The sequence below is a fragment of the Gobius niger genome (assembly GCF_951799975.1).
Source record: "Gobius niger genome assembly, chromosome: 3".
Lineage (NCBI taxonomy): Eukaryota > Metazoa > Chordata > Actinopteri > Gobiiformes > Gobiidae > Gobius > Gobius niger.
Window position 1 is genome coordinate 17301454 of NC_136854.1, and position 21786 is coordinate 17323239.

Genomic DNA, 21786 nt, shown 5'->3' on the forward strand with positions numbered 1-21786 from the left:
TCTGTGCACCCTTAAGAATGCAGAAAACAAGTCGAGTGACTGAAGCTGCAGCAGGGGGGTCGAAACTTCACTTGCCCAACTCCTGCTTTACAAGCACTCTCGTATACTCGTGAGGAGCGCAGTCTAAACTTGTAAAGGCGTATAAGAGTAGTAGTAGGTAGAAGTAGGTGCTGCTGTGTTTGGATAAGCCTGGCTGTGAGCTCACGGCAGCCTCCACAAACCCTGCCCATGAGGCTAGAGTTCAAACAGATAACAATCTAATCATTTTTTTTCACCCAGTGGAGGAGAGAGGCTGTGTGCAAACAGAGCAGTATATGGGAAATAACCTATTAACCTTCATTGTAAGTGTCCATAGAGAAAATAAATAATGGTGTTTGGCCATTCAGAGCAGTGGGGCTCAATTGGGGGGTCGGGAGCCGAAAGCGAGTCGCCGAACCATCTTTAGGGGTCGAGCGTCTTCGCAAAGATGACTGGAGTATTTTTAAATGTTTTTTTTTTTAAGTTTAATATTAGAATTAACACAAATAAGATTACTTGCCACTTTTGATAGAATGTAACACAACATAAACAAATGCTTTTATTATAAACTGAAAAATCCGTCATAACTGATATAACTGATACATAACTGATGGGTCCTGAAGTTGCAACTAGTAGCTTAGGAGCTGGATGTAGCTCTCAAGCTATCTCCAAGAAGCATCTCAGGTCTCCTACCTTTCATTTACATTTGATGCATTTTCTGTTTGTTCTGAACATGCTGAAGAAACTAAAGTCAATGTTTTTTATTGTGTTGAATTATCATCTCGACTACTGACTGTCTGGGGTGCAACTCCACCTAAGGTTCATTCAAGTTTACTCAAAGCATTCGCCCTCTGTCATTTTATTAGGTAAAAGCAGCACAGGGAAAAGGGTTGGAGACACCTCAGAGCAGGGGTAGGAAAGTTTGCGTCGTGGAGGGCCAGTTTTCCTCATTGCCAAAACACCAAGGGCTGAACCTCACCATTGTAGCTCAAAGTGAGGTCATATATAATGTAAACATTGGCATTTGCAGAGAGCCAAACCGATTGAGGTGTTCTGCCAGGAAATTTTGAAAATACCGACAGTATTTCCCACATTTTTAGATTAAGTATTTGATCTTCAGGTTGCATTATTGCATATTTCTTAAAATGAACTTATTCTTATTTATTTATTTGATAGGGACAGTGCATATTAATCAACGGCTGCACATGTGCACTGTAAATATGCCAGATTATAGCAGAGATGTTCATTTCCATCTGTAGTCCCAAGGCAGGCGACAAATACACAATTCAATTGCCTGGCCTGCCAGACACTCCTCCTTTCTGTTCAAAAGAAGAACAGTCTGAACACCTCCTCGCAGCCTATCATTTCACGATTTTACCCACATCGGTCCAATCACGCACCGAGAGGCGGGACTTCATTCCCCCAAGAGGCGGAAGCTGTCGCCACACTCTACCAAAACAATAGAGATGGCGTGTGCACTGTGCGGCGAGTGATACGATGTTTTCTTCTGCTCTTGTGTCTGTGTTAAATCATTTGAAAAAAGTTTAATCCGTAAAACCGGAGCAAGAAACAGCGTTCGAAGCGTTCCTCGCAGTAAATAAGGACGTTTTTGGAAAGACTTCCTGCCGCTTGTTACTGCGACGTATCTAGCGTTGCTCTGATTGGTTGATGCCGTCTGTCAATGACGCCCACCGGGAAATCGTTGAGATCATGCTTGCTCCCAGACTATATGTCTTTGAAATATCTATGAAAAAGCAGGTAGTTTGGCAGGCCAGGCAAACAATTCGAGGGCCAGAGGTTGTGTGCTGGAGGGCCAGATTTCGCCCTCGGGCCGGATGTTGCCTACCGAAGCCTTAGAGTACCATGATTCAAAATACATGTTGAACAACCCCAATGGTATATGTGTTATATTGGACTGCAAAATAAACAAACATTTGTCAATTGGATGATGGTAATGTCAATCAATGTCAAGTCATGTCAATAAGTTATACTAGAATAAATCTAATAAATACTGATCTGGATTGAAGTTTCGTCTCTGGCAATGCAAGTTTTCAAGACAGCTTTCAATTTATTCTACAAGTAGCCCATGTTAAGCGCTTGCAATGAGGTCATGCCCGCCGTGGCCCACACCTGTGCAAAGTACTATAAGGTAGTAGACCTTTTGAAATACTCTGCAAAGAGGGGAGTGGTTACCAAGTATGATTTACAGTCGTGACAGAAAACTATTTGCTTCACTACAACAAACTTGATCACCATGACAGACTTACGTTTAGTTGCATTGATGAGGTTTTTCCCATCCTTGTAGAGTTCTTTGATAAACCTGTTCGTTTTTTCCAACTCTGCTTCGTGCGCCTTTATTTTCTCCCTAAAGCAGGGGCTGTCCAGATAACTCTCACTAAACTCCAGCGGGTGTAGTCCCATGTCTGCTCCCCCAAGATCCGAGTCCAGGAGAACCGTTTCCCGCTCTGGTCGAGATAAAACCCCGAGTTAGAAGTCGATCAGCCCGGGCACAACATGAAACATAGCCAGTCAGTGGAGTCGGCTGGCAGCGGCGCGGCTAGTGGGTTAGCATGCTCGTCCCTTCAGTAACGGGAGCGTGGGGTGTAGTTCCACACTTATCAAATTAGGAAAAAAGTAATCAGTGAGTTTAGTGGTGAAAAATTGTGCCCCAAAAAAGCCCTAATGCCAAAACAAATAAAAATAATCCGTGGTGCGCTTTTTGGAGTGGAGGAAGGCGCAGTCGGTATGTCCAGTCCTAGCTTCGTCCATAGAGTGTCCACCTTGCTGAAGTGACAGATTGGGGAACTCTGCTGACATCTGTGTGCGTGGAGCATGGAGCGAAAAACTTGAGCCAAAGAGCAGCAGTGGCAACAAGACGCACATGCGCAACTTCCGCTTTCGCCACAGTGAAGGGGATCGTGCTTCTCCATTATACTTTCTATCAAGTTGCTTTGGGTGAAAGAATAGAAGAGCCGAGGTGACACAGTGGGGAAAGAGTTTGCCCTTTTATCCAGAATGTTGCCGGTTCTATTCCCTCCAGCCCTCTTAAAGGAATAGTTCACCGTTTTTCCATACTGAGATATGTTCTTACCTGAGCTTAGACGAGTTGATGCGTACCTGTCTGGTGTTTGTGCTTGCCCTCAGTCACGCAAAAAGACGAAAGATGCTGTTAGCATTTGGCCTCTCCCAATGTATTCCTATAGCTCCAAACGGGGTGAAGTTAGAAGTGACCACGCTCTTCCATGGGCACCCACAAAGACCAGACAGGTACGTATCAACTCGTCTAAGCTCAGGTAAGAACATATCTCAGTGTGTAAAAACGGTGAACTATTCCTTTAACAAGAGAAGATAGAACAGCACAACGATACAACTTTTCTTACTTTTCCTCTTTGTAGCAATTGATAGAACGAAATAGCATAATCAAATATTTTATGATAAGTATACTTTTCAATTCATTCATATAGATTAACAAGCATGAGTATTAGCCCCCGCCCAGGCCCGCCTTAATGTACACATAGGTCCCGGGGCTTAAACAGAATTGTAGGCCCCCACCCCCCCTCAGCGCAAACCCTAACCCTAATCCTAACCTGGTTCCCTGACCCTAAACCCACAAAAACCCTAACCCTGCTACTCCTACATGTATCCCCCTGGGCCAGGTAGGGCGGGCCTACTCCAGGTACACACATAGGAGTGCAGCGCAATCATCACATATGGTTTGTCGTGCCACAAAGTGAAGTGATTGACATGAAAATCAACGAACCACCTTTCCTTTTTTTTCCCTTAATTCTGATGCCCTTGACTATGGTAGGCCCCTGGGCTCCAGCCCCTGCTAGCCCATTGGTTAAGGTGCCTCTGCCCCCGCCTTTACCGAGTGCCTTTTCTCCAGTTCAGTTTTACCCAAATCTAAAAGCTTCTGGACTGGAGCTTACAGCCTATAGGCCTAATTTGAAAGCTAAGACCTGAAAACAAAAAACTGAGCTAAACTTTTTAGTCGCGTTAACGTCACCACGCTATTGTCACATTTTTGGAAGCATTTTTCCATCACTTTTTCATGGTTGTTTTAGATTTGGGTGAAGCCAAACTGGAGAAAATGTGCTTGGTTCCCGTGGGGGTTAAGAGGTTAAAGTATATGTGAAAACTTGAGATGCGTGCATTAAAGTGATATTCTGTAAGTTTGCAAAGTGAGGAGAGAGAGAGAGAGAGAGAGAGAGAGAGAGAGAGTGAAATTTGATAGTAAACAATCAAATTCCTCCCTCTTCCAGAAAGCAGGAACATAATTTTCAAAGGTAAACGATCAAGCTTCTCCCCCTCCCACCTGATTGGACATGACAGGCTGGTTCAGTGGAAAAGCTCGTCTCATTGGTCGACGCGGGAGGATACAAGACTCTGATTGTTTGCTGTGATCCGGAAAGGAGGGGCTTTACAAAACATAATTTACATATATTATTACTTACTTTACTTTAATGCAGGACCCGGTGGTCGATTTGGCACATGTGATAACATTTGTACAGTTTTTAGACTTCCAGACTATCACTTTAATGTTCTTATTCACAACATTAAAAAGTTGAACAAAAATTGGATATGTTCTCCAGAATGTGTAGATATATTCCATAAATAGACTTAAAGCTGGTTCGTTGCTTCTTCTGAACGAGAGTTTTTAAAGGTCAATAATAATTTAACTTTCTTGAGTAATTAACACTCTTTGAATATATGTGTATGAATCCAAAAAAGTCCATTTGGATACTTTCTACATGTGGCTATTTAAATATAATTCCTGTGAAATTACACACAGAAAACAATACTCAACATTACAGGCAAGAATCATTGTAACATTTATCGCCCCCGAAATATAAAAAGTAACGCGGAACGTTGTGTTTAATATCGTCTGTTTCTTCCGGGCCCGTTTGTTTGCCACACTTAGCTCTGCAAATGCTGCAGAAGGAGCAAAATACAAAAGCCCGACGTTGTAATTAATAATTTCTCAAGAATTATGCCGTTTTGACGCAGGGATTTTTCTACGGGGGGGCCAGGCTGTGACCCAGAGCGATGGATACTTTCATGCTAACAATGCTAATACGGTCTGCACGCTTTTAAAAAAAATTGAATTTGGGAAAAACTAGCGGCTAAGAGTAATCTCTAGAAAGCATCACACAGTAAGTGTTTTAAAGTTATCTTAATTCTGACATTTTTATATGAAAGATCACGATGTTCCCTAAGAAGTGACATGATTAATGGCATTTGAGCGCACATACTCGGTGGCATTGGTGAACTGATCATCATTGCTCTGACTATCACTATTGAAACAGTTAAGGCAGGGTCCACTGATGTTTGTCTGCTCCTAAAAGGGAAAAAATGTAAAAAATAGTGCTGTGGGAAATATTGTACGATAATGCCATAAACTCACATATCACAGAAGTCTCATTATCTCAATTATATGACTGTATGTTGTGCGCGGATTATCAAATGTGCAGATGCCGAATGCCAGTACCAAACCCAAACATGGCCGTAGAACAAGAAGAAGGCACAGAGATGACCCAGCCAGGAATGAGCTGGTGTCCAGTTCGCTGGAGAGTGCTCAGCAGTGTCTGTTCAACCAGGACTACGGAACTGCATTTGTTCACTACCTCCTGGCTCTCAACCTGGCCCCTGTTTTTAAAGACTTTGCAAAGGTAATAAGCAATAATAAATGTGAGCTTTTCCGATAGAGCTGAATGTACAGTATGCTGCAGTTGTCATTGCATTATCAACAAATGAATAAAACATTGGAAGACAGAGTGAAATGGTGTATTTGGTATATAATCTATGGCTGCCCTTCACAGGATTCCTTCCGATTTACTCTCTCTAAATGGGCAGAGGAGCTGGACTCCGTTGGTCGCATTCAGGACCTTTTTAACTGCTATGAGCAGGCCCTGGAGCTGTTCCCCGATGATGAGGTCATCCTTAACAGCATGGGAGAGCACCTATTCAGGTATTGTCCCTATAGCTTTATCTAGCAGTGTAGAGTGTTGTGTCAATGGACGTTATACTGGTCACACTTTTGAGCTCATTATGAGATTAAGATTGGTCCTCCTACTCCAAGACAAAAATTACATATTTTACTCTGTTGTTCGCTCATGAGTGCATGCAAACAGTGACCAATGCCTATCGATTTTAAATGTTCTCTATTGCTGCAGTAAAAAATCTTTAAAATGGTTACAGACTCACATACAGTAAATGCACATGACCAAATATTCCAGTATAATCCAATGATTTGAAGCCTCGTGTTTTGTTGTTGTTGTTGATGATTGTAATATGTCTTTGTCTTTTTGCCAAAATGAGGATGGGATTTCGAGATGAAGCCGCCGGTCATTTCCACAAAGCCCTAAAGCTGAGGCCAGACTACCCAGAGGCCCGGGAGAACTTTTACCGAGTGGCTAACTGGCTGGTGGAGCGCTGGCACTTCCTGATGCTCAACGACCACAGGAGAAACCAAAAGTACCAACAGGCCATTGAGAGGGCCGTCCAGAGCGGCTGCAGCACCGTGCTTGACATAGGTACTGGCACTGGAATCCTTGGGTGAGACATTTTACAGCCGAAAAAAAACAACAGTAGCACACAGTGGTAGCGTCGTTCATTTATTTGGCACGCACTATTTAAGTGTTAAAAAAATGTCATTTTTTTCTTCTTCTTGGTTTAGAATGTGCGCTAAGAAAGCCGGGGCAGCAGAGGTGTACGCCTGCGAGCTGTCGAAGACCATGTACGAGCTTGCCTGCGAGGTGGTGAGCGCCAATGGACTGGGAGGGAGCATCAACATCCTCCACATGAAGTCACTGGAGATGGAAGTGCCCAGGGACATTCCAAAAAGGTGGATCAGAGGGTTTACACGAGAGGTTAAGAATCATGTTTCTATATTCATATGTGTAACTTTGTTCTTTTTTTTTCCTTTTCTTTCATCTTTAGAGTGTCATTGGTTGTGACAGAGACGGTAGATGCAGGCTTGTTTGGGGAAGGCATTATGGAAAGTCTCATTCATGCTTGGCACAACTTACTCTTACCACGGCAGGTAATGATGCTATAGCGGTGTATTTTCTATAAACATTTTGATTCCACTTTTTTTTTTAGCTTTTTTCTTATAATGCTGTGTCCGTATTACAAACATATCTAGTGTTTCTAGAAGAGAAGAGGTAGAGTGCACTGCTCACTGCATCACCAGAGTAAATTTGCTAAAGGTAAATAGCAAACAAACTTACAAATCAGGTGCTCTTCAAACTCGTGGGGCAAAACATACTTAGAGGAAAGAGGATGAGCGGAATAAAGGGTTTAAATAATAAACCCTTTATTCTGCAAATTTAGAGTTCATAGTGCCTCAGCTCATCCTGCATACCTAGTGTTTCGTTTCATTTGAGCACTCACAAATCCAGCCTACACTACTCCGATATATGTATGTTACACTGAGAAATCAGTGAAGCTCTTCTGTGTTTTAGAGTCTGGACACCTTCACCAAACTTCTGATCCATTGTAAAACTGTGCAGATTGTTTTCTGGTTTCTACTTTTAATGCAGCAGTAGGACTGGGATTCTGGCCCCGATGGCATTTCGCTTACACTTTACATTTTGTTACAGCTGAAGTCCTAGGAGTATTTTCTATACACTTACGTTATTGTTTTAAATTTAAAAAATTGAGACGAAGGTGTCCCAAATGAAATTAAAAAATCAAAAAAGTAGAGATCCAGCTTTTTTGCTACTGATACCGATACTGGGGTTTGAGTATCTGCCGATATTTACCGATACCAAGAGACTTTCTAAACAGTGGCTTTCTCTGAGTGAAAAATTGAATAGACTCTTTTCTCCATTTCAAGATCAATAAAGCATGCCCCCGCTAGCTTTAGCATGCTATTGCTAGCCCGGCATTTTGCGCAGAGATCAAAAATGCATTTATGGAGGTTAAAACTAAATCAGCAATTGAATTCTCCAGGTTCTTAACTTTAAAATTGCTTGTTAGCAATATGAATATTAAGTGTAAACATTCTCAATAAGTGAATGACACCAATGACACCAAAATGATTTGGTGTCATTTTAACAATAACGCCAAATCATTTCTAAATGGTATGTGTGTTTCTTTTGAGACTGATGAAAACGAGAGCAGCGAGCCGTCAGCCACAGGTCGGGTGATCCCAGCCGGAGCCACTGTGTTCGGAATGGCTATACAGTGTCCCGAGATCCGCCGACATCACGGGTAAATCATGGAAAATACAGTCACTAAATGGACTATTGAACTTTTTCTCCTTTAACTCCATTAACAATTCCTCTTATTGATACTGCTTTCCCCCACAGCCTCTCATTATTATTGTAAACTTGCAGGAGCCGCAGCAGATTCATGTCAGCTGATCCACGGTCACTTCATCATAAACTAAAGTCTCCACTGTTTTAGGATCTGTGCTGCATGTTGTAACGAGACCATCTGATGGTCCTCTGATGTCCACTCTATATGCTTAGAAACGTGCACAAAGGCATGCTGGGTAATCGGGAGAGTCGGGACGTTTTCCTGGCTTTGGGCCTGTCACAATAAAATGATTAATAACGGACTCCCACAGTTGTGCTATTCTAGGCTTAAGGCTTTAACTGGGCTGCAGCAGGAGCCTGGGCTGCTGCTCCAGATATAGATGAAGTAACGCAAGCGTTAATGCCATGTTGTTCATCTTTCAAATAATGACTGATGTATCAAAACCAGAGAGCACTTTCGCATCAAACTTTTCCTTCTTTTCACACTAACCCAGAGGGGAGTTTAAGTGGAATACCTCTCCTGTAGTTCATGTTGGTGCAGTCCAATCTAGAGGACACAAAGAAGTGTCTGCATGAGTAAAGAAGGGAGGGGGAAAAGCAGGTAGATTTGAACCTTCAATCTTTGGCTTGCATAGAGCTAGAACCTCCCTAGACTTGTGGGCCGGTCTAAGTCATGAAACAATATAAATTCCCGGGCCGAAATGAGATCCCACCACGCCCTTTAACTTGCAGCTTCTTGGCACTGAAGAACCAAAATAATGCGCTCGTGTTTATACATTTACTTCAGCTCATGTCGCACGCCCTCATTTAGGGCAGAAAGGAGCTGACAAGAATGTCCTTCAACCCTCGCTCTTTAAAATAGAGGAAGGGAGGGATGCGAAACAAAAATCACTAACCTGTGTATGCGTTCGATGTAGCTGTGCACTGGCTGTTGTTAGTCAAATGAGAGTTGTAGAGAGAGCTGTTACATATAGCATGTACTTACATATTATATGATAGCCTATAAGACAATTGATAAAGAACCCTGTTGATAAAGGAAATTATCAATCCCTACATAGGATGCATGGATTGTACACGGTTGTAGAAGTTGTTTATTTCAGAATCTCGGGAATCAACACATTCCAGCATCCCTGTATTGATTATATGGGAAATTCATAAGAAATATCCCAAAGGACAATTCACAAATGTTAAACTTGGTCATTTGATGTTCGTGGCCATTATCCATCTAAATTTGTCCAATCATGCATCATACATTGATTTATCAGTCATTTCAAGATTCCCCATCTCACATAAAGTAAATAAAAACGTTGTTTGTTTTCAGGCTGTGTGTGCCGAAGGTCGGCGGTCTCTCTCTTGCCGACTCTGGAGAGCTGCGGAGCCCGGTCAGCTGTAGCTCAGTGCCGGACGACTCCATGGAGCCCTACACCACGGAGAGACTGAGCCGCCTGCCGGGAGGATACACCGCTCTGACTCTACCGTTCACCGCTCTCAACATCGACTTCAACAATGTGCAGGTAACACATGTATACACATGAATAATCTTCATTTTAACTACACACACATTGTGCTAAATCAGTCAAAAATGTTACAGCGCAGTGATGGAGAGCGTGGTACCTAAAACTGCAATAACTTACTTGTGGACAGTGACACCTTCTCCTTTTTTATTTCTTATTCCTATTTATTTGTTTGGTGAAATTATGGCCACAGTAGGATACAGCATAATTCCTTTTTTTCCTAGTTACAACTGTGATGGAAAATAAAGTTCAACCTATAAATTAAAAATAAATAAATATAGTATTATTATATAGTAGTATTTTTTCAAGTTTTGAAACAGAATTAGAATGCGTAGGACTAAGACAGACTAAAGTATTTGCTTAAAAATCAGCTCCAGCTCCATCATTTGCAAAGATAGAAAATGCCAGGCCAGAAAAACATCCAAAAACTTTCCTGACGAAGGTGCCTCTTTCCATGAGTACCGTCTTTTTGCTGGATACCAGTAGCTCCCACTCTAATTTCTGTAAACTATAGTAATTGTTTCAAGGAGGGTTGCATGAGATTTAGAATTACTGATTAAAAGCAACATTCGGGTACAGCTTATCTCATTATTAGAGCACATGGGGAAGTGCTGCTGCTCATGACTGTCCTGTTTTCGACACAACCTGGGAACCTCTTTAAGTCTAGCTATTACTACAAAAGCTGCTGCAAATATTTGAAGCTCCAAATAGTCAACGCAGTTTTTCTTTTTTTGCACGTGACAAGGCTTGCCATCATGTGCTGCGTCTTTTTCTGCGCAACATTGTACCCCATCGCAGCTCAGGTAGAGTCTCCGCGGTGGTAAAATGCTGGGAATATATTTGCCTGTGTGTCCTATGCATCAATGGCTAAAAAACTATTATTCGGGGTTGTTACAATAACTGTAGCTCGACTGCTACAGCTGATGCTTCAGTCAACATACCTACTTATTTTTTTCTTTCATGCTCTCTTTGTATTGAACTAAGCCATTCCTTTGGGGATTATTCCTCCAAACTCTTATCTCACTCACACTACAATAAGTGGGCGGTACCTGCATCTCTGAACTGCTACAAGGCCTTTTTTGTAGGCTTAAGTTATAGGTGAGGTAATACAGTTTGAGAGCCACTGGAATAAAGCATGTGTTGCCATTGATGACCGGTGTCTGCAGGAGTTGGAGGGTCTGAGCTCCAGGCCGGTGCAGCAGATGTGGCTCCCTGTCACTCAGGAGGGAGAGCTGGATGCTTTGGCCGTTTGGTTCCAGCTGCATCTGGACGAGGACAACAGCCTGTCCACTGGGCCTCACGAGGACACGTGCTGGGAGCAGGCCATCTACCCTGTCCACACCACAAAGGGTAAATACTCAAGGGGTCACCTTCTAGAGGTTTGAGATGTCAAAACTTCAGATGGGCTCGGGGTGACATACTATCTTAAAGGAATAGGCCACCGTTTTTACATACTGAGATATCTTCTTACCTAACCTTAGCCAAGTTAATATATCCCCGTCTGGTCTTTGTCCGTGCGCTCTGTCACGCAAACGGAGCACATACGCAGCCTCTCCCACATGTCATATAGCTCCAAAAATGCTCACGATAGAAGCTACCAAGCTCTTCCACGTGTTCCCTATTTAAATAAAGTTACGTGAAGTGTTTTCATGCGAAGTATATTTACACAGAAATGTAGCATGTCGATTTTATAAGCAAATAAAAAGGGGTACTATATTGTGAGGCGTAATGATACGAGGAGCAAAACGTCCGCGCAGTAACTCCTAAAGACTTCCCCCGCTCACTTCCGTCAATAGAAGCTGCGTGACTTGTAGAGAGCTAGCAGAGAAAAGTTGAAGGAGCGTCGATAATTTGTGAACAATGCCTTTTACGTGCATCGTGCCGGGCTGTGATAACAAGCAGAAAGTATATAGTGTAGTAATGTTTCACAGATTTCCAACTCACCCCGGACGACGACATAGGACTCAGGACCTCTACCATGAGGTAGGAATGCGCAAGCACTTTCCGAAAATATATTTTCTGCTTGTTGTAAAAGGCTCTCTACAAGTCACGCAGCTTCTATTGACGGAAGTGAGCGGGGGAAGTCTTTAGGAGTTACTGCGCGGACGTTTTGCTATCATTACGCCTCACAATATAGTCCCCCTTTTTATCTACTTATAAAATCGACATGCTACATTTCTGTGTAAATATACTTCGCATGAAAACACATCACGTAACTTTATTTAAATAGGGAACACGTGGAAGAGCTTGGTAGCTTCTAACGGGAGCTTTTTTGGAGCTATATGACATGTGGGAGAGGCTGCGTATGTGCTCCGTTTGCGTGACAGAGCGCACGGACAAAGACCAGACGGGGATATATTAACTTGGCTAAGGTTAGGTAAGAACATATCTCAGTATGTAAAAACGGTGGCCTATTCCTTTAAAGGAGCTATCCTGGATTTTTTTAATTTTCTGTATTGGAATAAAATTTGTTTTGTCCTTTAGTATATGGTAAAAGCAGACATTTATCCAAAAAACACTGGTTTTAAAGCCTTTTAAATAAATGTCAGACTAGTAGGCATTTTTTACAGTGAAGTTTTCCTCCCTGAAAGTTGTGAAACATGGTTTAAACTCAGTTTGAGTGACCCTGTTACTTTGTACAATCAGGTATAGCTCCTTTTAAATAAGCTGAAATTGCACCAATGTTAAACCTAGTTATAGTTTAGGGGAGTGGAAAATACCTTATAAGATATTCAAATAAGATATTGAATTTAATCATATTATTACATAATCATATATTTGTTTAACATGTAGGTATCAGGGAATCTAAACAATTATATCCTAGAAACATAACTCAAACTAAACAACACACTTTAAATTACCACTCAGTTGTGCGCAGTTATGAGTAATTTGATTTTCATGTAAATGGCAGAAGATAAGGTGTAAGTGTGCAATTTATCGAAAGTTTGGTCAGAATCTGGTTATCGTCCTGAGGATTTTAATTCATCGGGTGCGACGTAATTCTTTTTATATAACTTTAAAAAAAATGTCTACCACTAAATGGCATTGTAGCGAAAAGCATTTATATTTTGTATAAGCTAAGAAGACCATCTTGCTTTTATAAACCACATTATATTTATTGTTTTTTTAATTAAGTTGTGAACAAATTTCAGTTGTACAGTACAACAAGAAACTGACTCTGAAAAACACACTTTGCACCCTCTTAACTTCTCTCTACTCCGGTGTCACGGTGAAGCTAACCGTTGTTGACATTGGGTGACATGTTCCAGTTGGCGCGCGGGTGCATCATCTCCCTGACAGGGATCAACAGTATTTCAAAGGCCCGTTAATTGGTGAGGGCAGCGTCTGGGGAGTCTCCACCTTTTTCTCCCTCTCATCTGCAACATCCGCTTCCCGGCCGCACTGACGTGTGCGCCGCCATTTTCTGTGACACTCGTTAGTGTTCATGAAATTCTTATGGCCGATAAATATGCATTTTCCCCGATGACTGTGACGAGAGACAGAAACAGATGTTATTCCTGTAGGACCTCTTCAGAACGGCCCTGCCCTCTCCCTCTGCACCCGTCCCCCCCCTTACACTTTCCCATCCCTGCGCATCTCATTTCTCCTCTGGGCCTGCACACCATCATTTTTAAACACATCACTACTTTGTCTCCTTACTTCAGAGAATAGTTAAGTTTTTTCCCCCCTTTTTTAATAGGAAGTTATTATATGTATAGACAGTAAAATTGATTTTCATTTCTAATCTCTTTATACAGAGCAATAATAATTCTGTATATTATCATCATTACAGTTTATAATTGTGTAATTTATTTTTGTTTCAGTCTATAGTTAGTAGCGTGAAAACTATCCATCAAAAGAGCAATTTTCCCCCATATCTGTGTGACCTTCACTTTTTGTCTTGTATAATAACTATTTAAAAGAAAAAATATATATATATTATTTAGCTCTTACCCCTCGCCTCAACTGAGTGTAATGCCTCATTTGAAAGCTAAGACCTACACAAGTGATTGTAAATTTGTTGTCATATTGTGGCTGCGTTTTTGTCTCTTTTAACGCTTTTTGTCATGTTTTTGTCATTTTTATTACTTTTTAACTGCTTTTTATGTTGCATTTGTGTTGGTTATTCATCAGGTTTTTGTGTCACACATTTCTTACGGTTTTGTCACTTTTTTGTCACTTATTTGTCACGTTTTTGACGTTTTTTTTTGTTGTGTTTTTGTTGCTTTTTCCTCGCTTCTTTTGTTGCTTATTGTCGCGCTTTCACCACATTTTTGTCACATTTTGCTTTTTCCGGCTCGTTTTTTTTCGCTCTTTTGGCGCTTTCATGTCACTTTTTTTTGTTGCATTTTCATCCTTGTTTGCGTTGCTATTTTGAGGATTTTTTTGGTAAGCTTTTAGATTGGGGGTAAAGCCAAACTGGGGAAAATGTGCTCAGCTCAGATGGGGCTTAAGAGATGAATTTGATTTTATTTTCATGACTATCATATCCTTTGTTTTTCTAGGTTTTGCTCTTAAACCAGGAGACACGCTGCTAGTGGAGGTGTCCTGTCGAGACGCCTACTTGAGACTGTGCAGTGTCGCTGTGCTCAGAGAAGGTCAAGAAATCCGCCTGGACAAACCGCTGGACCTCACGAACCCTGGGCCAAGCCAGAACCCAGAGGCAGAACTGTGCAGCGCATTGGCGTGTCTTCAGACGGACCATACCAAAGACTACTGCGTGCTGGAATGCGCAGAAATGGCTCTTTTAAACAACGAGGAATACCATAGCAGTTTTCAATGTGCTGTCACAAAATTAATTTCCCGGTTGAAGTTAAACAATACGAGGCAAGAAGCCGCTGATTCTAGTGAACTGGTTTATGTGCTGGATGTGTCCGAGGGCTTCTCTCTGCTCTCCCTCATCGCTGCCAGTCAGGGTCATGTGAAAGCTTACAGTTCGGTGGAGAAGAACAAGCAACAGGAAGTGCTCAAGAGGCTGGCCCGCTCCAATAATATCCCCGAAGAGAGCCTGGAGTTCTGGCTCAACGGCACAGAGGACGAACAGGGCGTGCTCCAGCGGCCCTCCACCGAAAAGCTCTGGAGCGCCATCATCCTGGACTGTGTGGAGACGTGTGGACTGGTGAGGCAGAAACTGATGGAAAAAGCCTCACTGGCAAGGTAAGCCATGCCAGTCCTGCTATTCTTTTATGATTCATAAAATCTATTGCTGTCTGCTCGGGAGGAAAAAAAGGTGACTGAATCGGCCTCAGAGTTTGAAAGGCGTGCATATAGAGATTCACATTATTAGAATACATTGTGAGGAAAATAAGACTGAGGGTGCAAAGCTGCAAACATTTTAAAATGAGGTTGTAATGCACCCTTTTGCAGCTTTTCTTTTGGGGTATTCCACTTATATCACCAATAAACAGCAGAGTATAACGTGAATAACAGTGGAGCTAAAGGAGGCCCCTGTGGAGAGCCTCATTGAAAAACATCAATGTATAACTTGTGCCAGGGCTGGGCATCTTGGATGCCATCTGCTAGAGAGGGTGTCAAATTTTGCATTAAAGAAACCCTTTGAGGTCCATGACCCCACCATCTACATTAGGAGAACAATAAGTACGTACATATAGGCCACTGATTTTTAGTCAAGGAAGGCTTTAATTTGAGCTTCCACAGCTGCTACAAATACAAATACAAATATTATTATCATGATTGTTGAATTATATAAATCTTTAAAAACTACTTTAATACTTTTTAGAGTATAGATAGGCTAACAGAACAGTTAAGTCAAACTGGTAGCAGCACAAGAATAATAAAAATGTTTTGTGTTTTAATTAAAAGGATCCTTTTCTCGATAAATGAATATGCCCAATCCATATTGCCTTTTGTTACATAACTGTAGCATCTTGTTATAATGGACACATTTAGTTTTACTTTTTGTTTTACTACATTAATCAGTTTAATAAGGAAGTATTTTTTTCATTTTGTGTGGTAATTCTGGATATATTTATCATTCCAGGTGTCTGCTGGAAGAAGGAGGGAGGATATTCCCAGAGAGAATTGTGGTCTACGGTATGCTTGTGGAGTCAGACATGCTGCTTCTGGAGAGTGCCGTTCAGGGACAAGAGCCCACTCTGGGTTTTAACATCGCTCCTTTTATCAACCAGTTCACAGTAAGTGCTCTTCCCAAAGACATATCAATTACTTAAACCAACGTAAAGTTGTTGTATGAACCAAATTACAATTATGGCTTAAAAATGTATTCTGTTAAGCAAAGCCATGGACTCCGTTCTAGACATAAAAAAATCATCAAACCTATTTTTCATTTTCTTAAATATTTTGCAACCTTAACTTAATATTAATCAAAGAACACAATAATGCCATATTGCTCTAACTTTATACATTTTCTTTGCTGAAGCTGTGAACCCTTTGTCTCTTCTGTCTTTTGTATTCTGTCTCATGTTCCTGATGCAAGCTCCTGCCCCGCCGGCTCCCGAGCTTTGTTCGTGAGCTTGCATCATTCACATATTATTCTGACCGCAAATGGGAGGCGGGAAAATTGTAGTAAATGCCAATTCTGTAAAAGTCAAAATTATTCTTGCAGCAGTTAAAAGATATTGGTCCTACTTGTTTTTATACACATTTTATTTTACAGATGTTAATTCCTGGTTGACTTGCCTGTACACATTACTCTGCCAATGTGCCTCTATGAAAATACAGCTTTGGTTATATATATTATTATGTAGCAATACTAAACTTTCTGCACAGATTATCCTACAATAGTGTTTCAAAGGTAGAAATTGTATGAGTTTTGAAAATGTGAGAAACAAGAAAATCATTTTCCTCGTGATATTAGTATTTATTCTGTGCAACTGCAGAATAAACAAAATAGATAAAGATTGTAATAAAGAACTGGGTATAGATATAATGACCCTTCCTTTATTTGAGATTATGTTGCTAATATTTGAAGCTTTAAAGTTCTTACCGTCAGCACTACCCAAACAAACTACTTTTCTTTTTTTTTTTATCAAATCACATTACCTTTTAGTTTTACTTTGCACTGGAGGTTGTGAATTGTCTTCTTAAAGCTTCTCTGTGGATGCATAGGTCTGTTATTATTATTTTTTAATGCGTATAAAAATGTGTTCTGAAAATGATTTACACTTCATACCGTGCGTCTTCAGGTGCCGGTGCACGTGTTTCTAGACTTCTCCACTTTGGAGTGCAAACATCTGAGTGAGTCCGTGGAGCTCTTTGTGCTGGACCTGATGGACACCAACGCGAATTACACCACCAGACAAGTCAAGGTAACCACTCCCGGCACTTTGACTGTGGATATTGCTTTTCTGTTCTAAAAGTATTACATTTAACCGAAATACATTTAAATACCCAGTAACGTTATTAGATTTCCCAGGGCTTGCATTGTAAAAGTCTTGTATTTTCCCAGGTCAAGGCCACAAGTGCAGGCAGAGTTACCGCTATTCCCTTTTGGTACCACATTTATTTGGACCAGGACATCTGTGTGAGCACCCTGAGTCAAAACTCCCACTGGAAACAGGCCGCCGTGGTGCTGCAGGAGCCTCTGCAGGTCAGCGCTGGAGACTGGCTCTGCCTCACTGTCAACCTGCACAAGAGCACCATCTCCATTTCTGCTCAGCCTGACAACGAGCCCCGACCAATGGGCTAGACTGCCGTAATGTAATGCCAGAAACGGATGTGTTCACTTTTAGTTTGCCATTGAGGTGGAGGTCAGGACAGTTCTATTATATTGAAATGCAGATGTTTGGACCTTGTTTATGGTTAATAAGATCTCTTATCCGGATGAAACAAAAACTGGCATGAAGCTTGATGTCTTCTAAGTTGGCAAGAATGAACTAAAGTGATTTGTTTTGTCCCATTTTGCTATAAAAAAGTGAACCTAAGGGACGTTAGAGATCAGACATTCCTATACATGCAAGTCTGGTTTTATTGTACATCTTCAAAATAATTCAGTATAAAACCAAAGCAGGCCACAACAAAAGTTTGAGCACACTGCAGTTAATACCTCGTAGCCCCCTTTCTTCCTTACTAAAATCTTTCAGAACTAAGATTTCTGGATTGTCTTGCATGCACTGCTCTTTGGAGGTTTTTCCACAGATCTTTAATGTGTAAGTCAAGAGACTGTGAAGACCATGGTAAAACCTTCAGACTGCACCTCCTGATGTAATCCATCATGGATTTTGAAGCATGTTTAGATCATTACTCATTTGTAGAAGCCAGCTGCTTTTTAACTTAAAGGGACTAGACAGAGTTTAAAATGTTAAAATGATGTATTTTCCACCCCCTACTTGCTCCACCAATGTCCTAATGTGTAGAATGAGCCCAGACCGATTCACCACAACTGCCTCTCAAAACCCTGCACTGTCGCTCAAAAGTTGTTTCTTTGGGCCGAAATACCAACTATCTCATCACTGTCATGCACGAGCTTAATATAGAGACTGCAGATACGTGCAAGACCTGAGGTGGCAGTAGCTAGTAAAGAAATAACAACTTCCATCTAGTCCTTTTAAGCTTTTTCACAGATGTACATTTTCTGGTAAGAAATTAATTTAAGTAAGTTAGTGCTTTATTGTCATTGTACAAGCATACAACAAAATAGTGTTCAGGTGTCCTGACCTGACCAGCATGACCTTGAAGGACGGGGAAACTGTAACATCCGGAAGAAACCTGGCTGGCTGCCCTTTGTCTCCTCTGAAACGGTGCAGCGCCTCCTGGGTTTGTCTCTGTTTCAGAGCGTGGTGTCCTGGACTGGTCAGCCTCCTCCTGCAGCTCCCTCCGCTCCACAACATTATCTCCTCGTTCGTCCCTTTTTTGTTTCCTGTAGCTCCTCTTGTGACGCCTCCACTGTGCTGCAGGTGTTGGGGCTCTTGGTGCCTCTTCAGTGTATCAGAATAAGACATTTGTAGGTCTCAAATGGGTTTAGCTGATAAGCTAGCATTTTTTCCATTCTTTTTTCTACACTGTGCCACTGGCTGTAATACTATCCCAGATCCACCCTAGGCTTAACAGTTGGACAGAAATAGTGATGGACTTAATGAGCCGAGGCACCGACACGTGTATCAAGCTCAGAGAGCAACACCTCAGCTCAGCTCTGTCACATGTGTATCATTTTAACAAAAGTCACGTGCACACCCTATCGCCCTGTCACTTTTTATAAGGGCTGGGTTTAATTAATCGATTTAAATTGATTTTGAAAAGGCCGATATCAAAAAACCCTTAAATTAATTCTAATGTTGTGTATTTCAATTGACAATAACTATGGAACTAAATGAGATATTAACTTAGCGCTCCTCATTTTGAGTGCTAGCTCGTCCCTCTAGCCCTCCAGAGCAAAGTTACAGCATGGCAAAAATATTTATAGATATAAAACAGCTTTTGCCTCCCAAACAAAGTTTTAGTAATTTATATATGACAGTCTGATGTCTATGGCGGAAGCCATGCTGTTTGCTGTGCCAGAGCGTCATTACGCACATGTCAGTTCATATTTTTACTCGTGTAAATATTCATATTTTTACTAATTTACCAAGTTACAGTTAGATTCTACTATTTGCAGCATTAGTTTTTTCTGAGAAAAAGGTACTGTGTGATATCCGACTGAATCAAATATCAATCAAATCGAGTCGGGCCCTTGTGAAGAGAATCCATTTGGTCAGAATCGATAAACAGGCCCTTTTTCTACCATAGTGTCACATGCAACGAGCTGCTGCAAGCAGTAGGGGGCGCCATTTCAATCGGAGTTACTTTCAGTCATTAGTTTCCATTCTCATAATCCTGAGTGAAGTTTTCACCTACTGAATGATCACTTTATCAGTTGTTTTTTACTGAAGCATCAGTTTATTCTCACATGGTTAAAGAGCTCACTCATGACAGCTTGATTCACATTTCTGAACTGGAATAAATGAGATCAGCCCACATTTTTTAGCTGAACAGCTGCAATTCATTTTTCACCTTTACAATGTAGCCAGCCAACACTGTGTGAAACAATGTGATGTAAGCATGTGACACAAACCTCTGCCCATCACTAGACCTATGAGCTAATCCTATGACGACAAAAAAATGATTTCTGGATTTTTCTTATTTTCTTGATTTCTTTATAAACCTTGGAATAACCCCAGTGCCGTATCCATGAGTTTTATTATAGATATGTGAATAAAACAAGGACAGGAAACAGTTACAAGTACAGAAAGTGTAACATTCCATGCACATACACAGAGCCTGTCTGCCAGAGGGGTCCAAACTTTTATTATTTTTTATTATCAAAGGCCGCATATCAAAGTGTACACGGCATGGTCTCAGATGGTCAGTGCAGGGAAATATTCAATTAGGTGCATTTAGTGAAGGTTTTAATCATGAAACCAAAGAATGAATTTAGGCTTAATGCGGCTCTTTCTCACTTTCAAATCAAAGGTATTGAGATCACAATCAACTACTGTGATTCAATTTGCTGTAAAAAGTACAACTTCTTTCAATGTGTGCCTACTCGGTAAGAAGCCTGAGGGCCGCACATTGGGCTGTAGGCTCCATGACGGCATTGAGCTATACACTACGCTTAACAGATGTGTCCCTGCATCAGTCAGTTCAAGTAGCTAAGACAAAGCTTCAGTGAACATAAAGTTGACTAAAAGCTGCATCTAAATGTTTCTGTAGAAAGAAAAACATGTACTGCACAGAGAACAAGGCAAAATGAGACTAGTCTTGCTGCTAATTACAGCCGCTTACAGTTACTTGACTTGAATGCAAAGCAATGATTGTATAGTTGTCAGTTGGATACTCACTTTCCACTTCATGTATAATTGATCATATTTTTGTTAACACACACATGTAGAACAATTTATTCAGGCATCCTAACATGTACAAGGCAAACATGTGAGCAATCAAAAATGGTAATAGATTAAAGAAGTTGTGTTTTTTTTTTGGTGTGCAAAGATGCTTTGCAGATGAAATGTAGAATGGCTTGGGTTCAGAAAAAAGATGTGCAATGTGGTCGGCAAAAAATTGCTCTCTGGTTTGTCTCCTTAATGTAATAAAGTGATAATAGGAGGACTTAATTTCAGATATTTCAAAATGTATGGTTTGTATAGCAGCCATGTTCTTCTACATGGAAAGGTATGAATGATTATGTGCTTTAGGAGTCATAGACATTACTAAATCAAGTCCCTTGATTCAGGGGTCCCCAACCTTATTTCCCCATGAGGTACTTTTATGAAATGCTGCAAAAAGAGGGAAAGTTATTTGTTTTTTTAAGAAATCTGTAGTCATCTGTAAAAGCAATCATGTGTGGCTCCTTTGGAGAGCTACATATTGGAGAACCCTGCCTTGATTGCCATATCTATTTAGTTGGCATACCTAGACTAGCTAACATAAAAAACACGATGATAACTGCATGCCTTAAAGGAAAAGGCCACCGTTTTTAAATACTGAGATATGTTCTTAGCTTAGACGAGCTAATATGTACCTGCCTGGTCTTTACGCGTGCCCGCAGTCACGTAAACAGAGCACAGACGGCGTTAGCATATAGCCTCTCCTCTTTTCATCTATGGATCCAAACAGAAGTGAAGCGACCAAGCTCTTCCATGTGTTCTCTATTTAAATACAGTTACATGAGCCTGTACACAATCCAAGTATAGTCACACAGAATTAAAAATGCGGATAAAAAGGGGCATTATATTGCAAGGCCTAGTAATATTACTACGCCTTGCAATATAGTTCCCCTTTTTATCCGGATAGAAAATCGACATGTTTAATTTTGTGTGACTACACTTGGATTGTGTACAGGCTCATGTAACCGTATTTAAATAGGGAAAACGTGGAAGATCTTGGTCGCTTTTAACTTCATCTCCATTTGGATCCATAGATGAGGCTATATGCTAACGCCGTCTGTACTCTGTTTACGTGACTGAGGGCACGCGTAAAAACCAAACAGCTACATATCAACTCGTCTAAGGTAAGAACATATCTCAGTATTTAACAAT

The 21786-nt window shown here is 41.1% G+C and overlaps 2 protein-coding genes across 2 annotated transcripts in view; one reads left to right on the forward strand and one right to left on the reverse strand.

The window, feature by feature from the left end:
• Positions 1–2814, reverse strand: part of arhgap10 (Rho GTPase activating protein 10) — an 81338-nt gene extending 78524 nt beyond the window's left edge. The window contains exon 1 of the mRNA XM_079552709.1: positions 2286–2814. Coding sequence (XP_079408835.1) covers positions 2286–2439 — 154 coding nt within the window. The 5' untranslated portion in view covers positions 2440–2814. The remainder of the gene's footprint in view (positions 1–2285) is intronic.
• Positions 2815–4926: 2112 nt separating this feature from the next.
• Positions 4927–17719, forward strand: prmt9 (protein arginine methyltransferase 9). Its single transcript, XM_079553533.1, has 13 exons — positions 4927–5171; positions 5490–5687; positions 5838–5986; positions 6337–6573; positions 6695–6862; positions 6958–7060; positions 8123–8232; positions 9601–9793; positions 10960–11143; positions 14299–14950; positions 15795–15948; positions 16960–17082; positions 17223–17719. The coding sequence occupies exons 2-13, from the start codon at positions 5490–5492 to the stop codon at positions 17460–17462; spliced, it is 2511 nt and encodes an 836-aa protein (XP_079409659.1). The 5' UTR covers positions 4927–5171; the 3' UTR covers positions 17463–17719.
• The last annotated feature ends 4067 nt before the right edge of the window (positions 17720–21786 follow it).

What these genes read in the sequence shown, in the direction of transcription:
- prmt9 (XM_079553533.1), top strand. Translation starts at nt 5,490, where the DNA reads ATGCCGAATGCCAGTACCAAACCCAAACATGGCCGTAGAACAAGAAGA. An exon ending in CCCAGGGACATTCCAAAAAG is followed by an intron (nt 6,863 to 6,957) that starts GTGGATCAGAGG and finishes TTTCATCTTTAG; the next exon opens with AGTGTCATTGGTTGTGACAG. An exon ending in CTTTTATCAACCAGTTCACA is followed by an intron (nt 15,949 to 16,959) that starts GTAAGTGCTCTT and finishes GTGCGTCTTCAG; the next exon opens with GTGCCGGTGCACGTGTTTCT.